This window comes from Chiloscyllium plagiosum, chromosome 2 (assembly GCF_004010195.1).
Source record: "Chiloscyllium plagiosum isolate BGI_BamShark_2017 chromosome 2, ASM401019v2, whole genome shotgun sequence".
NCBI classification, from domain to species: domain Eukaryota; kingdom Metazoa; phylum Chordata; class Chondrichthyes; order Orectolobiformes; family Hemiscylliidae; genus Chiloscyllium; species Chiloscyllium plagiosum.
The window spans coordinates 41,908,723-41,927,240 of record NC_057711.1 but is presented as its reverse complement, the minus strand read 5'-3'; the positions used below and the strand labels follow the sequence as shown (position 1 = coordinate 41,927,240).

At 40.6% G+C, this 18,518-nt stretch overlaps 1 protein-coding gene across 7 annotated transcripts in view; it reads right to left on the bottom strand.

Moving 5' to 3' along the window:
* Positions 1 to 18,518, bottom strand: part of xrcc4 (X-ray repair complementing defective repair in Chinese hamster cells 4) — a 383,221-nt gene that overhangs the window by 171,700 nt on the left and 193,003 nt on the right. The window contains exon 8 of one of the 7 annotated variants that reach the window (XM_043708523.1): positions 13,416 to 13,461. The exons of the other annotated variants lie outside the window; for them this stretch is intronic. Within the exon in view, the coding sequence (XP_043564458.1) occupies positions 13,437 to 13,461 (25 nt within the window). The 3' untranslated portion in view covers positions 13,416 to 13,436. Of the gene's footprint in view, positions 1 to 13,415; positions 13,462 to 18,518 lie in introns of those variants that run through there. 7 annotated transcript variants of the gene reach the window in all.

Below are 18,518 nucleotides of genomic sequence, written 5' to 3'. Positions count from 1 at the left end.
GGCCCATTTGCCCATCTGATCAAGGCTCCATTATATATTAAGATAACCTTCTTTGCTATCTGTTACACCGTCAATTTTGGTGTCATCTCCAAACTTACAAACCATACCTTACTATATTTACATCAAAATCATTAAAATAAATGACAAAAGCAGTGAATTCAGCACTGATCCTTGTGGCATACCGCTGGGTCACAGGTCTCCAGTCCAAAAAGAAACCCTGCACCACCACCACCCTACTTCTACCTTCAAGCCAATTTTGTATCAAATTGGCTAGCTCTCCCTGTACCAAGGATCACGTTTTTCAAATGAAGTTTAAATAACAGCACATTACAGAGCAAAATTTGAACCATTATCAAATCCTATGATTAGCTTATATTCTCAGTGTCTCACCAGTACCTCTGGTGGGTCTGCACATACTATTTCTAAAAAGTATAGTTTTCTAGTATCACTTTTAAATTTAGAAATTAATTCTATCTTGCGAATCTAATATATAGTGACCCTAAACAAATGGCATAAATGTTGCATTTTACAATGTCAGCTAGACAGTATTAAAGAGGTTTACTACATGAGTCTTGACCTGAATTTAATGTACTCAGTACTGCCAATGTCATGTTTCACAAACTTATCGTTCAAGGACAGCAAGTATAACATCATATCCAGCATGATTTAATAAGCAACAAAATTAATCTAACATATAATTAATCTTTGAATATAGACTGCTTTGTAACGATTGTAAAGGCATAATGAGCTGTTGAAAAATACATTTTGCCATTATTTTCAGTAATCTTATGTTACATGATAAAATACGCAGTCTTACGGTTTCAAAGCACAATACATTTTTTAAGAAAAGATGCACAGACTATTTGTTATTTGAAAAATGGAATGGTCAGGTTAGGACCATGGACTCCTTCGCAGTAGAGTGTACCTGTTTTAATACAGAACAAGAATACCTCTGTATCTCATCTTATTAGTTTCCTCTGTGTAGCAGAATGGATGCATAAAACAGCAACATTGTGTTACAACAAGCCATGTGCTGCGTTGTAAAATATGTAAAGGTCTATCATTTTCTTGGTCTAACACTTTCGTTTCTCTATATTCGCATGTGCTGAGAAATCAGTGCTAATATTCAAATCTTTTAAATCAAAACTGAAGTGGCTGCGCTAATAGAGAAGCCATATGCCAACAGTTTAAAAAAAGTAACAAATTCCTACAGCTGCAGTATATATTCCTTTGTTTAACTTTGGATACTCCTAAGGAAAGAATGTGTTACAGTGAGTAAGAACATGAGCTTGTCTTATTCCCAAAAAAGATTAATCTTTAAACAAACTTTTAATGTTTTGGGGAGATCTACTTCGTCTCACAAGGTCATACAGCCAACAGCAGAGGGAATTATGACTCAGTTCCACTGTTACTAATCAACTCCAAAAACAGGAAACCTTCTTTGCTGTGAGCAATCAGTCAATTGGACAAACTCCTGGAATATGTTGACAAACCATGTCTAAAGAACACTATTTATCTTGTGTTTGAAGGTTACTTTCCTGCACGTCGTAAGAGGAGGACTTGAAATAGGGAACCAGTTTGAAGGAGACTTGGACAACTTTGGGCATCGTCTGAACAAAGGTTGATTTTCTGACAACTCTGAATTCGGACTATTGTGAATAGATTCCGGGCGCTAAGCTGATTTACTGTCGACAGGCAGGAGGCTGGAAGACCACAGCAAGTCAGGCAATATCAAGAAATTGAGAAGTTGACATTTTGGGTGGAACCCTTCTTCAGGACTGGGGGTGGGTGTAAGGGGAGCTGAACTTAAAGGGGGTGGCGAGGCAGGGTGGCAAAGTGGGGATAGGTGAAGACAGGTATCGAGTACGGCCTGGTTGGTCAATGGGAGGAACGAATCCTGTTGGTGGGAGGGAGGAGTGGAAGGGAGGGGGAGAGGCTGGGGCTGTAAAGAGAGGTTATTTAAAATTGGAGAACTCAATGTTCAGTCCTCTGGGCTATAGGCTGCCCAGGTGGAAGATAAGGTATTGTTCCTCCAATTTGCGGTTTGGTTCGTTGTAGCAATGGTGGAGGCCAAGGCTTGTCACGATGGAAAGAAGGTGGGAAGGGGAATTAAAATGGGCACTGACTGGGGGGTCCGGTCGGCTCCTGTGGGCCCGGCTGAGATGCCCGACGAACCATTCCTTAAGTTTACGTTAGGTCTCCACGGTGTATAGAAGATCACATCGGGAGCACCTGATAAAGTAAACTAGGTTGGAAGAGAGACAGGTGAACCTCTGTCTCACCTGGAAGGACTGTTTAGGGCCTTGGATGGAGGTCAGGGGGGTGGTGTACCAGCAGGTCTTGTATCTTTTCTGGTTGCAGGGGAGGGTACCTGGGAGTTTGGGGAGGTCGGTGGGGTTTGCACCACTCTCCCCACCAAGCCCCCTGAACCCCCAGGTACCTTTCCATGCAACCAGAAAATATACAAGACCTGCTGGTACGCCACCCCCTGGCCTCCATCCAGGGCCCCAAACAGTCCTTCCAGGTGAGACAGAGGTTCACCTGCCTCTCTTCCAACCTAGTTTACTGCATCAGGTGCTCCCGATGTCTTCTATACATCAGGGAGACCAAATGTAAACTTAAGGAACAGTTCGTCAGGCATCTCAGCTGGGCCCACAGGGGCTGACCGGACCTCCCAGTCAGTGCCCATTTTAGTTCCCCTTCCCACTCACTTTCCAACGTGACTAGCCTTGGCCTCTTCCATTGCAACTACAAATCAAACTGCAAATCGGAGGGACAACACCTCATGTCCCACCTGGGCAGCCTACAACCCGGAGTACTCAACATTGAGTTCTCCAATTTCAAATCACCTCCCTTCCCATTCCCAACCCCTCCCCATCCCTTCCATCAACTGGATTCATTCCTCCCATTGACCAATGAGATGGTATCCTCTACCTGTCTTCATCTATCCTCACTTCACCACTCTACACCTGCCAACCCTCTTTATCTGCAGCTGCCCCTACACGCATCCCCAGTCCTGAAGAAGGGTTACACCCGAAACATCGACTTCCCTACTTTCTGATGCTGTCTGGCTTGCTGTATTCTTCAGCCTCCTGCCTGTCCACTTTGGATTCCAGCATCTGCAGTTTGTTTTGCCTCTAAGCTGATTTAATGGTGAGGTAGTAGGTGACTCGACTACACATTTTCTTGCATTCACTGGCTAAAAGCAGTTCAGAACCACATCTCTGTGATCTCTACCTCAGGTAGGGCAAGGAAGCGGATCTCTAATCCACCCAACTGCAATGGGATCAAAACCCATGACGATAGCATGAATCTGATGCAGTCTAGCAGCTCAGACCACTGAGCCAACCTGTCCTAAAAAGAGTCCAAGTGACTGTAACAACATATAATTTTACACACATTTTCTAGTATGGTGTTATGTTCAGCGATGGTACAAGTTTTGATTTCTTTCCATCAATTAAGTTGACTGGAATTTCTTCCATCCTTAATCCACGCCAATGGCCTATGTTAGAAAGATTTACAAGTTGATACTCCACCTGTTTGGATGCATTATGAATAAGCCCTCCTTGGCCATTAAGTTCTGGAGCAGAACTTAAACCTTTGGCTCCAAGGCAAGGACCAGCTCATCACAAGACCTCCTTTCAATTGCACTGGACTTCAAGTATTAAATTTAATGTTCTAAAATGGTAAATTTATTTTTGTTTTGAATGAGTACACTGAGATAATGGATGACAGAAAGAGGATACCTTGTGAACAAATCAAAGCAGTGAGAGAGAAAAGTAAATACTATGATCATGTAAATTCCTAAAATACAAGCAATGTTTGATAAAATAAAGGCTCTAAACCCCTAATGATTCCACAGCCTTGCTGTTAAAGCAGTCATGCAATTGGAAGTAATGCCAGCTAGTCAATTAAGTTTGTCCCATTCAGCAGTGTAGTAATAAACATGGCATTCAAAATTCCACTTGCATTTAAAAGAATGAGAGGTAACTTGATTTAAGTGTATAAGTTATAAGGGCTCTTGTGTTTCAGTGGTAGGATCCTTACCTCTGTGTCAGGATGTACAGATTAAAGTCCTCCCTACTTCAGGTGAGTAATAACATCTCTCAATAGGTTTGATTCAAAAATATTTATATTTACTTGGCAGGTAGACATGGAAAAGTTGTTTCCTCTTGTAGGTAAGTCCACAACTGAGGGGATTGTTTTAAAACTACGGGTCACTCTTTCAGGATAGAGATGGGGAGAATTTTCTTTTTCTCAGAGGATTGTGAAACTTTAGAACTCTGCCTCAGAAGGTAGTGGAGGCGAGGTCATTTCATTATTTTAAGACTGTGGTGGATAGATTCTTGTTAGGCAAGGGACTCAAAGGTTACCTTATTGAATGGTGCAGCAGGCGCAAGAGGCTGAATGTTCTACTTTTGCTTCTATTTCGCATGGTTGTACGATAGTGAAGAAACCCAACTCTGTCGACTGATCAATCAATGATGTAGTGGGTAACCTCTGACCCCATTCTATGCCATCAATATGTTTCATCATGTGACATGAATGGAAAGAAGCATGATACTCCAGATGGAGACAAAGCCTGCTCTTATGCAGGTCAGGAAGGAACTATTTGTTTCACATATTACGTTGTCCCTAGTTGGTTATCATAATGCCCATTTACTTCATTATAGGCTCATAACACTGGTTGTGGATCTTGACAGATTCATGCACTTGAACGTCAAGGTCTCTTTTCTTTTCAACAGACTTTAATGCAGAGTTCAGCAGAGAAAATGCCAGGCACTAACACTACCAATACACAATACATTGTACTCATCAACATTGACTGGATATGGTGGAATAGTGATAATGTCACTGGACTAGTAATTCAGAAACAATGTTTTGGGGTCAAGGGTCCAAATCCTACCATCGCAGATGGTGTAATTTGAATTTGATTAAATCAGGAATAAAAAGATGGCCTAATAGCGATCATTGTTAATTGGCCCATTGACCACTGTTCAACCCAGTGGGTTCACTAAGGTCCTTGAGGACATCCTGACCTAGTTTGGCCAAACTGTGACTTCAGCCTCACAATAATGTGGTTGACTCTTAACTGCTCTCTGGGGTAGAGATGGGCAATGACCAGTAGCCAGTGATGTCCATATCCCATGAACAAATAAAAAGAAAAATTAATGTCATCCATCAACTGAAGCACATTCCCCACAATATCAAGATCAGATTACAAACCATTTTTCAACAGTTCTTGCATTAGCACAGATCCTTATATCCTCTGTAAATTTAGTACCACCATGCCTTCATCTGGATCATTGAGATACTCTGCAAACAGCAATCCCTATGCAACTCCATGAACATCCTTCTTGACTCAAGGCTGCTATAATTAATAAGAATTCTCTGTCTTTGAGAAGGCAGCCATGTCACTATTAAATCTGAAAAGATTCTATCATATATCTTTTCAGGAGGAAATGATGGTGTATCCATGTTGTTACTCTTTCTTTTACTCCATGATCTCTATCTTTGTTCAGAAGATAACTGTGTAGCACTTCAGTACAGTGTAAATGCCTTTAGAAAGCTCACAGACCACATCAACCACATCAGGGAGGCAAATCATCCAAACCCCCTACTGTGGAATGGGGTTCAAATCTGACCAGGATTAATACATCAGGAATTATAAAGCTAGTTGACCATAACAGCTGTCATCAATCATTGTAAAAGCTCACCTGAGTCAATAGGGTTCTTCAGAGGTGGAAATCTGCCATTGTTATCTCTTCTGCCCAACATGAGAAACTAGAACAAAGGCAGCCGACCTCTCAAATAGTTTAGGGGAAATAGAGCCAGGCAACAAATACTGCTGATGCTCACATCCCATGAAAGAATAAAGAAAAAAGTAGCAACAAAAATACCAGCAAGGATCTTCATCACAAGCTTTCTGAACATCCAAACACACCACCAACTTCATAATTCATCTCAGAAATTGAAAACAGGCTCATAAGATGTAGACTTAGTTTCCAGAAACTACACTGTGTCCTCTCAATAGCACCTTCAAAATGGTGACTTATTGCATTCCTGGTGGTCACTTCCAATACAATGAAGTAAAATACTGGTAATGCTGGAAATCAGAAATAAAACCGGAATGTGCTAGAGAAACTCAGATCTGGCAGTATCTGTGGAGAGAAAGAGTTAATGTCAGGCACAAATGTTAACTCTGTTTCTCTCTCCACAGATGATCCCCTCCGGCAACTTGCCTGCAACTGACATTTAGCTAATAGCTCTATAATTTCCCAGTTCGGACTTTGTTGCCCAGTTTGAGTATCAGTACATTATTAAGCTCCTTAGAGAAAATTTGTATCCTGCCAATAGTGTGCATTATATTGGCAACACTATGAAATTATCTTTTATGCCAGCTATTGTTTATATCAATCTACTGAAATTATTGCTGGTGGCAGAAATTACTCTGAAAGATTCAAAATTTAGGTGTAGCCCAGCTTCAGCATTCAGTGAGAATCTTTTCTTACTTTGGCTCACACATCTTTTCAGTGGGAGTCAATGAACTGCCATGCTCCCCAAAAACAGCTCGGCAATTAGGGGATTGACAGTAAACGTCCTCACAGGTGACCTTACATTGGAGGGAAGGTCCTTGAAGAAGTAGCTGAAGATCCTGAAGCTGAAGTGACTGACCTCCACAACCTTCTTCCTTTGTGTCAGGTCTGACTCCAAACTGAGATTTTCCCTGATTCCTATTCTCCACTTTCCCAACAGCTCCTTGACACCACACCCAGCCAAAGGTGAGCTTGATAATCAAGAGCCTTTGAAATACATCTCTTTGGTCCATGTTTGTACAGACGTCAGGAGCTGAGTGGCTCTGGTGAAACTTACATTGAGTGGCAATGAGTAGATTATTACTATGCAAACACTACTTGGCAGCGTTGTTGATTACATCATCCATCACTTTATTGAGAAGACTGATGAACCAGTAACTAGTCAGGTTGACTTTTCCCTGCTTATTGTGTATAGGACATGGCTGGGCAATCTTCCACATTGTCAGGTCGATGCCATATTGTAAGCTGTACTGGAACAGCTTTGCTAGGAACACAGTAAGCTCTAAAGTATGCATCTTTAGTCATATTGCCATAGTGTTTTGGGGGCCTGACATATCTGCCAGTCTAACATTACTACTAAGTTGAGACATCAACCATGGTTCAATACAGAATGTAGGAGGGATTCTTGGAACAGCACCAGGTATACCTAAAAACAGGTCAACAACCCTTGATTCCTGAAGAAGGGCTTATGCCCGAAACGTCGATTCTCCTGTTCCTTGGATGCTGCCTGACCTGCTGCGCTTTTCCAGCAACACATTTCCAGCTCTAGCTGCAACACTGCCAAACAATGGGAGCAGCATGTGGCAGACTAGGCTAAGGTATGTCACAACCAACAGATCAGATCAAAGCTCTACTGTCCACCCATTTGTAAATAGCAGTACACAATAAAATAACTCATAACAGGAGAATGCTCCACAAATATCCCCACCCTCACCAACAGGGGAGTCCAGAATATCAGTAAAAAAAACAAGGTTGATAGATTTGCATCCATCTTCAGTCAGAAGTGCTGAGTGGATGATCCATCTTGGCCAGCTCTTGAGGTCCCTAACATCACAGATGCCCGTCTTCAGTCAATTTAATTTGTTAAATACGATATCGAATAATCGTTGATTGCAAAGACTAAAGGCCCTGACAACATTTGGGCAACAGGAGTCCATTTGGCACATCATGTTGGTACTGGCTCTCCAAACATGCATCATACCTAACGCTATTTGCCTTCCTTCTCACCACAGTCCTGTAAATTCTTACTTTTCAATTGACCACATTGCTTCCTTTTGAAATCCTTAATTAAACCTGCCTCACAATACTCTCAAGCAGTGCAGTGTAAGCCTGAAAAGCTTTTTTTTTTAAAAAGAATCACTCACAAAATATGGGAGCCGCTGGATGATACTGCACATATTGTCCATTCCTACTTGCTCTTGAGAAGATGGTGATGAGCTGAGATGGCTGACCTCCAACAGCTAAAACCATCTTCCTTTTTGTCAAGTATGACTCCAACCAGTGAAGAGTTCTTCCCCTTATTCCCGTTGACTCCAGTTTTGGTAGGATACCACACTCGGTCACAGGTGACCTTCATGTCAAGTGCAGTCAATCTCACCTCAGCTCTTTTGTCCACGTTTAAACTGAAACTGCAATGAGGTTAGAACTTGTTGCATGCAAAGATTTTTCCTCATATCATTTTTGTTTCAATTACCGTTGCCTTAAATCTATGCTCACTTGCAATCTCAATCCTTTTACAAATGCAAACATTTACTATCTATTGACACTGTCCAGATTTCTTGCAATTATGGATGCTTCAAACACTTTTTGGCTTTCACTTCACCAATCTATCTTCATAAGTGAACTTAGTCTTTCCTGAAACTATTTTTGTGAACCTCTTTGACACTCTCTTCAATGCCCAGAAATGGTTATAATACTAATTGAGACCAGATTAGCGTAGGTCCAGATAGGTCCAGTATAACTTTCTGGCTTTTGTACTCTATGCCCCATTATAACACGTTTTGCAAATTTTAAAACTTATGCATGTATTCACCAACGTCCTTCTGCTTCTGCACTCTCTCACTCTTTAAAGTTGTACCCTCTATAACTTGTGTTCCAGAACAAATTATCTTAGGCAAGTTGTTCCAGAACATTTACAATGGTGGAATGTACCCTGCAATGCTGAAAAATACCTAGGAATGTTCTGTCGAAAAAAGGTCAGACAAATACAACCTGGCCAATTCCAAACCTATCAGTATATTCCATCTACATATTCAACTGATGTGGTGGGCCATTATCAGTGCTATCGACCAGCACTGGCTCAACTCTAATATATTCACTTACACTTAGTTTGGATTCCACAAGCAGTACTCAACTCCTTGCCTCAAAATAGCATTGCTCCAAATATGAACAAAAGAACTGTAAGTCCAGAGACAACGTGACAGTGACTGTGTCTGACATCAAGGTAGCAATTGACTGAATGTGTTATTAAGGAGCCTTAGCAAAAGTCCAGTTCATAGGAATCGGGAGAATATCTCGCTGGTTAGAGTCATACCCAACACAAAGGAAAAGGATGTGGGATTGTTAGAGGTCAAAATTCTCTGCTCCAAGACATCTCTGCAGGATTCCTCAGGAGAGATGTTTTCTAATCAACCTATTCAAAGCTGTCAATATGCATCTCTGGAGCAGATGGGAGGTGAAACTAGGCCTCTTGGTTCAGAGGTAAGGACATTACCACTGCATCACAAGAACCTACAGTTTCTCTGAATTATTTCTAGGTCTAACCACATTCAGCTGTTTCATCAATAATCATTCTTGCTTAAGGTCCAAGGCAGAGATGTTTGCTGAACAATACTATTTGTAACTTGTTAAGATAATGAAGCAGTCGCCATCTAATTGAAGCAAGACTCCAAGCTTGGACTGATAAGTGGCAAATAACATTTACACCCTTTGATCACACCTTTATTACCCCTATGATGTGTGATGGCCTTACATCACTGAGTACCTACTACCAACATTCTGGGATTGCCTTAACCAGAAGTTAAACAAAACTAGCCATATAAAATCTATAGCGAGAAGAGCAGGTTGGAGGCTAGGAGCTCTGCTGTGAGTAACTCACCACATGCCTTTCCAATATCTGTCCACCATCTACAAAGCACAAGTTAGGACTGAAATGAAGTGCTCTCCACTTAGCTAAATGAGTGCAAAACCAATCACATCCAAGACCCTCAATATCATCGAGAATAAAGCAGACTGCCTGATTGGCATCTTGTCCACTACCTTCCATATTCACCCTCTTCCCTCACCAACATACATCTACACCATCGACAAGACGCACTATAGTAACTCACTAAGGCTCTTTTGACAGTACCTTCCAAACCAGTGATCTCCACTATGTTGAAGAACAAGGATACCAGGTCCGTGGGACCACCACCACCTTGCAACAGCCCTCCAAGTTATGCAACATCTTAACTTGAAATTATATTTTTGTTCTTTTGCTGGGTATACAGTAAATCCTTGAACTCCCTTCCCCATGTGAGTATGTTTATATCTCAAGGGCTACCATAATTCAAGACAGCAGCTCACCAGCACCTGCTCAAATTTGGGATGGTAATAAACAGGACCCAGCCAGCAACACTCACATTGCATGAACAAACATTATACGCATTAAGGCTATGTTACATCATTTAAAAACGCAAATGAGTTTCATTTTCTTTATTCTTTCTGAAGATACTGCTGTTATTGGCAACAGCAGCATTTGTTGTCCATCCCTAATTGCCCTAATTACCTGACTGGCATTCAAGATCATTGCAGAGTTAACCACATTGCTATACATTTAGAGTTATTTGCAGGAAAGAACTGGGAAGCACAGTTCCTCAAAAAGCTCTAAGAAATTAGCATAACATGATTTTCCTTTCACAAAACCACACTATTTCTACCTGATCACATTATGCTTTTCTTAGTATTATGCCTCCTTAATAATGGATTACAGCAATTTCCCCATCACAAATATTAGGCGAACCGGCCAAAGGTTTCCTGAATTCTGTCTTCTTTCTTTCTTGAATTAAACATACTACATTTGCTGTTTTCTAATCAGTTAGGACTGCTGAAAGACTATAACCAGTACCTCTGCAATCTCTGCAGTCCCTGGGCTTATAAATACATTTCTGAGGAAGGGTATAATAACTGCAATTCTCCAGTGTGAAATCTTTTGTATCTACGGTATTTATGAATTTTTCACAATTTATTTGTGTAAATGCTTTGTTGATTATTGATAGCCCAAATTTATTTTTAATTTGGATTGGTGCTCTCAGAATAGATTTTAAGCCACAATAAGTATTTTTACTGCCTTTAATTTGAAACCAGATGGTCTTGGGATTAAAGCACAAAGCTTTTATTTCAACAGGCTATCAACAATAGGAAGATGTTCAGTCAGTTTACAAGACAGCCACAAACAGTGCGAGACCAAGTCATTAATCCCAGTGAAGTGCATCACAACTTCTGTTAGCAGAAGACATCTAGGTTCTTCGTTACTAACCTATTTCACTTGTATATTTCCTTTTTTATGCATCATTAGCTAAATAAAGCATTGCAGAAAGCACCTTTGGAATGCTTCCAGTATCAACCAAAATGTTAGTTTCCCTTATCCCTACCATATAACCTTTGTTCTTCTAGAAACCATTCAAATACCTAGTAGGGATTGCCAAAGTATTACATTAAATTCAAAAGCATTTCTGTCTGTTTTGTTTGCTATTTTATTATATTTTCAAAGTTTAGATGTCTTATTTTATCAGGTATGTTTGGCTGGAGAGCGGGGATGTGCTGAATATTCCTCCAGAGGGACTAATGCAAATTATTTCCTCTTTACTATATCTGGATAAAATGCACAGCAAATAATGAAGAAAATGACTGCTGGGATCTCCTATGGATGTAATGCCGACACTAATTGTTACAATTTGCTTGCCCAAGAGCCAGAAATAACATTGTTAAATTCTAATGAGGAACACCAGAAGATTCTGGCAATTGTGAATAAAGTTCAGGGCACGTGTTATGCTCTCTGAAAGTATAATATTCTCAAATTGCTGGCAATGATAGTACACTTATAAAGTTACTTTTATTGATTTCTTCAGAATTTATTTCCCATATTTTCTCATTTTGCCACTCACAGGCTTTGACTTTGTCCAAGTTGCCAATCTTTCTAAGTGAGGCTATTTAAATACATCCTTGGCTTTAAGAAGTCCTCCAACATCATGCATAGAGTGAAAGAATTATTGCCACACAGGAATTGGCCATTTGGCACATTGTATTTCTCGAAGTGATGCCCTCTAAAATATTTGTTTACTTAATTTCATCACTTGTTTTCCAGTTAAGGTTCAATAAAGCTAAAGTTGATGCAGATTCTGCCTCTATTTCTCTAAGTTTCTTCCACTTTAGTTTTATGAATGTGTTTCTTTCTTGCTGGGATATTTTTTCAAAAGGCTCTTCATACCTTTTAGTACCACATTCAATTTACTGTTTTCCAAATGAGGCCTAATTGAATGCAATAAGCTGCACAGTGTAACGGGCATCACAGCTATGCTCAACCTTGACTGAACAGCCACAGGAACACGTTTTCAGCATGTTTATTCGATAGTGACCGGGAGCAATTTTTCTTCTAAATTTACAGCACAGTAGCATCTCTCAGCTATCGTATTCAAGAACATTTTCCATTAAAGAAGTGGATCAAACATAAATCAACCTGTAAAAGGTCACCAAAGTTGACCAACAACTACAGAAATGTCATTGTCTATAAAATGTTCAATCATCCTTCAGCAATTTAAAAAATGTTACCTAAAATTTGTCACTGAAACAAATCTAAAATTAGAACATAGAAAAGGCTAAAAGGCCTCAATCACTTTTTAAAAAAACTTCTTTTTTCATAAAGCTACCTTTAAAAGGACAGAACAAAACTTATCAATCCTCAGTACGTAATGGTGGGCATAAAGCAGTTCACATTACAGAATTAATTTAGAAACAGAGTTACTGTAACAAGAGTCTGGAAACAGCAATAAGCATTAACGGTCACTATTTAATGACCAGATATGCTGTTGTTGGTGGTCATCATTGAGGGATGATTGTTTCTTAGAGCCCAATTTGGAGTAAATTATACCACTGCCAGAAACAGTTATTTTCTATTAAAATCATAGAGTGCTTTATGATAATTACAGTTTTAGGTGCGTGTGGAAAAACAACTGTAGTGAATGGAACCAGGGCCAGGTATATCTCATTGACCACAAGATTCTAGATTGGGGTCGTTAACCTGGACAATCAGGGAGCCTTAGCTGACAGAAATAAACAGGAGACGGTCTCCTCAGTCTAAGGAGTGGCTTTGAGCCGGCTGGTCACAGCCCCTGTACTTATACACATGTAAATAAAGACTTGGTGACGGGATAACAGCTTCTGTGCAGTTATTTCAGTAACATATGCAAGGAAGATTAATGTGGATTTTCAGTTATATCTTCTCAAACTTCCACCTTCCCACCTCAACCAATAATGAGGTAAACATATACCACCTTCTGAGATTTTAGAAGTTCATAGAGCAACTAAAGCCCATTCTTGAGGATGAAGGCATCTGCCTGAAGGAGATGAGAATGTATTAAAAAAAATTGAGTAGAACAGTTGACAGAATAGGTTTCTGTATGTACTTCCAAATTGCTTTCTTCCTTTGTTGTTTTTATTAATATTATACAACTATCTCTTGTTCTTCCTACTTACTTTCTTGCCTCTCTTTGGCTCTGTTCAAAGCCTGCAACATTTTAATTGCATCAGGATAATGTAACCACTCTCTCCCTCTCTGGTCCTGTTGTCCAGCAAAATAATCCATTACAAGAAAGAACTACGCTGCCATCTATAAGAGAGAGCAAAAGTACGGTTGGCATTGTCCTCTTTAATTACAGACAAACAACTGATGGTGAGCTTAACTTGAGGGTTACCACATCTCAAGCAAGGGAGAGGCTGAGAAGGAGAATCCTTAATTCTAACTTCGGTGCTTTTGACATCACACTGCATTGCAAACCAGCCATCCAGACAATTGAGATAACCGACCCTGGTAAAGAAAGACCTGTAATTATACAACAACTCTTATGGTGTCAGATGTCCTAATAAAATTATTATTAATTTTCTTAATAATCACAGAAAATTAATTTACTTTAAACTGCAGCCATTGTTTCAATGTGGACGCAATCAAACAACTTTTATTAATACTGAAAATCATTGTGGTGACAGAAAACCTGAAAATGAGGGTGTCAACCAACTGGAATTTTGTCCACCTTTGTGCTTGCTCCCTTACTGATAAAATCTCTAGATGGACATGCATAAAAACATTCATGGCAGACTACAATGGTGATATCATACAACTTACTTTTCATAATTTATGGAGTAATTGAGTGATACAGCATGGAAACAAACCATTTGGTCCAACTCTTCTATGCCGACCAGTACTATCTCAGTAGCATCAACGACGTTGCTATTTAGAATCATGGAGATGTACAGCAGAGAAACAGATCCTTTGGTCCAACTCGTTCTTGCTGATCAGATATCCTAAATTAATCTATTCCCATTTTCCAGCATTTGGCCCATATCACTCTAAACTCTCCCCATACAACTACCCATCCCGTATCTGCGTGGGTTTCCTCCGGGTGCTCCGGTTTCCTCCCACAGTCCAAAGATGTGCAGGTCAGGTGAATTGGCCATGCTAAATTGCCCATAGTGTTAGGTGTATTAGTCAGAGGGAAATGGATCTGGGTGGATTACTCTTTGGAAGGTTGGTGTGGACTGGTTGGGCCGAAGGGCCTGTTTCCACACTGGAGGTAATCGAATCCAGATGCCTTTTAAACGCTGTCATTGTACCATTTGTACAAAATAGGCTCTCGGAATGGTTAGGCATTAAAGAAAGTATTTCTTCTCGAAGCACTCAGCAGAGGTATATTTTAAGTGTGGCTAACTATTAATTCATATCTGCTTTGATAAGTTTTCTTGAGAATGGGGTTACGTTTCTTCAGCAATGTCATGATATGACTTAATTCCTTCTGCTGTTAGGCTGTTGTTCATGGCATTCCCCAAAGGGTTTTCAATATGAATTCCGCAAGGAAAAGAAATTGAATCAAAAGCAGAAAGCCACTTGTGTCTAACAGCATAGGAGCTGTCTCACAGGATTATTCATATATATGTGGAGATGCTACTATTTGATTTACCAGAGGCTTTGTTCTGGCAGAGACTTTGTTTTACAAATAAAGTCATCAAGAGGTTATAGCCACATACTGTAACCTGATTTATAACCCAATTAGTTGTCTTTTGAATCATACATGTACAAGGAAGTAAAGAAACAATTGGATGTCTATGAAATGAAAACAGAGAAAATAAAGATTTTCATGTGGTCTTTAAGGGAGCAGTCTATTTCAATTCCATAAGAAACTGTTGAGCATTGGCTTTACTGCATGCTTACTCTAGGCTTTACTAATTTATCACTAGTAATATTAAAAAGCTCTTAAATTGTAGTGGAAAGTAAACATGTTGCAATCCACTGAACAAAATATTTAGAATAATGTTTCAATTAATAAAATGCATTTTAGAACAGCAAAATAAATTACCGTAAATGTATAGCTTTGGTGGAACAGGAAGACAAAAGTACTGAAATGAAACATGCATGGCAAAATCATGTATGCTTGCATTTGGTGCATCATTAATTGAGATTTGGTCAAAGATAGCATATAATCATGGCCATGCCTCTATGAGCAAGTTTCTGGCTCCACCTGAAAGTTAAGAATCATGTTCTCCATTTTGTGTTGCATTCTCTTCAGTCTTCAGGCTTCTGATCCTTTCATTTAACCACTGATAATCCTAATTCTCCCTCTCAGCCCTTTGCTGACCACAATCTGCCTAGTGAACCCAGGATAGTAGTGAGTTGTGAAGATCAACACTCCCCACCCAACCCTCTACAGTACTCTATGTCCTCTTCTGCCCTCGTATTCTGAGCTACCCCCTTCACTTCATTATCGATTCAGCACCATTGCATAATGCATCCCATTCCGAGACATGAGTTTCTCATTTTCCACGATATTGCACAGGGTTTCTGCTGATAACCTGTTTGACATTTACTTCCCAAAGGGACCATTGTCCATTGTCCCAAATGACCTGTGAGGGCAGCCCTGACTGAACACATACCCATGCCCCTTCCTGATGTCTCCACAGCTTCTAGACCTACTTATCTGTGAACCTCGACTGGTTGGCCTTGATCTTAGAATTGATCATGACCAAATCTCTGGACTGCAAAGACATGGCTCCCTGGTCGCAGCCAATACCCAACATCATGGCTGAACCCTTGGACTGAGACTGGGCAATGACTTTGACTGATCGTTGTGACAACACCTGACTAATCCTAGTTCCCCTTCACTGAGGACTGGTTCCCTTTAACACTTGGATGTGGCCAAAGTGGCTGCCATATGCTGTATGTAAGGTTCAAATGACAGCATGGTACCATATGTCAATTCAGCACTTGACTGTTCCGTTCCAATGGCCATAACAAACTGCCTGTGCTAAAAACCAAGTCAAAGTAGAGATGCTGTGACCCTATACAGTCTCAATGAAATGCAATACACTAAAACTGTAAGAAAAGCCTGCACAAAGTGAAATCTATAGAGATGAGACAATCTCCTTGTACTTGAGCCTACCAGGGAGATGGCAATTCTGGATCTGGTGTTGTGCATCAAACCGGATTTGATCGGGGACCTCGAAGTAAAGAAGCCATTAGGAGATAGTGGCCATAATATGATAAGTTTTAATCTGCAATTTGAGAGGGAGAAGGGAGAATTGGAAGTGTCAGTATTGCAGTTGAACAAAGGGAACTATGGAGCTATGAGAGAGGAGCTGGCTAAAGTTCAATGGTTCAATACCCTAGCAGGGATGGCAGTGGAACAACAATGGCAGATCTTTCTGGATATAATGCAGAAGGTGCAGGATCAGGTCACTCCAAAGAGGAAAAAGATCTTAAGGGGAGGCAGGGGCAGCCATGGCTGACAAGGGAAGTTAAGGACTGCATAAAGATAAAAGAGAAGTAGTATAACATAGCAAAGATGAGCAGGAAACCGGAGGACTGGGAAACTTTTAAGAGCAACAGAGGATAACTAAAAAGGCAATATGCAGAGAAAAAAATGAGGTACGAAGGTAAACTGACCAAAAATATAAAGGAGAATAGTAAAAGCTTTTTTTAGGTATGTGAAAAGAAAAAAAAAAGTTAAGACTAAAACTGGGCCCTTGAAGACAGAAATGGGTGAATTTATTATGGGAACAAGGAAATGGCAGAAGAGTTGATTAGGTACTTTGGATCTGTCTTCACTGGGGAAGACACAAGTGATTGCTCAGACGTAATAGTGGCTGAAGGACTTCGGGTAATGGATGAACTGAAGGGAATTAATATTAAGCAGGAAATAGTGTTGGACAGACTGTTAGGTCTGAAGGCTGGTAAGTCCCTGGGACCTGATGGTCTACATCCCAGGGTACTGAAGGAGGTAGCTCTCAAAATTGTGGACGCATTGGTGATCATTTTCCAATGTTTTATAGATTCAGGATCAGTTCCTGCGGATTGGAGGGTTGTCCCACTTTTCAAGAAAGGAAGGGGAGAGAAAACAGGGAATTACAGACTGGTTAGCCTGGCGTCAGTGGTGGGAAATATGCTGGAGTCAATTATAAAAGATGAAATTATGAATCATTTGGATAGCAGTAACAGGATAGGTCAGATTCAGCATGGATTTACGAAGAAGAAATCATGCTTGACTAATCTTCTAGAATTTTTTGAGGGTGTAACTATGAAGATGGACAAGGGAGAGCCAGTGGATATAGTGTACCTGGACTTTCATAAGGCCTTTGATAAGGTCCCACATAGGAGATTAGTGAGCAAAATTAGGGCACATGGTATTGGGGACAAAATACTGACTTGGATTGAAAATTGGCTGACTGACAGGAAACAAATAGTAGTGATAAATGGATCCCTTTCGGAATGGCGGGTGGTGACCAGTGGGATACCACAGAGTTCAGTGCTGGGACTGCAGCTGTACACAATGTACGTTAATGATATAGATGAAGGCATTAAAAGTAATATTAGCAAATTTGCTGATGACACAAAGCTGAGTGGCAGGATGAAATGTGAGGAGGATGTTATGAAAATATAGGGAGACTTGGACAGGTTAGGTGAGTTGATGGATGCATGGCAGAAGCAGTTTAATGTGGATAAATGTGTGGTTATCCACTTTGGTCGCAAGAACAGGAAAGCAGATTACTATCTAAATGGAGTCAAGTCAGGTAAAGGGATAGTACAACGTGATCTAGGTGTTCTTGTACATCAGTCAATGAAAGCAAGCATGCAGGTGTGGCAGGCAGTGAAGAAAGCTACCAGCATGCTGGCCTTCATAACAAAAGGAATTGAGTATTGGGGCAAAGAGGTCCTTCTGCAGCTGTACAGGGCCCTGGTGAGACCGCACCTACAGTCATAGAGTCATGGAAATGTACAGCATGGAAACAGACCCTTCGGTCCAACCCGTCCATGCCGACCAGATATCCCAACCCAATCTAGTCCCACCTGCCAGCACCCAGCCCATATCCCTCCAAACCCTTCCTATTCATATCATTCCATACACGTACCACCCTCTGTGTGAAAAGGTTGCCCCTTAGGTCTCTTTTATATCTTTCTCCTCTCACCCTAAACCTATGCACTCTAGTTCTGGACTCCCCAATCTCAGGGAAAAGACTTTCCCTATTTATCCTGTCCATGTCCCTCATAATTTTGTAAACCTCTATAAGGTCACCCCTCAGCCTCCGATGCTCCAGGGAAAAAGCCCCAGCCCTGTTCAGCCTCTCCCTGTAGCTCAGATCCTCCAACCCTGGCAACATCCTTGTAAATCTTTTCTGAAC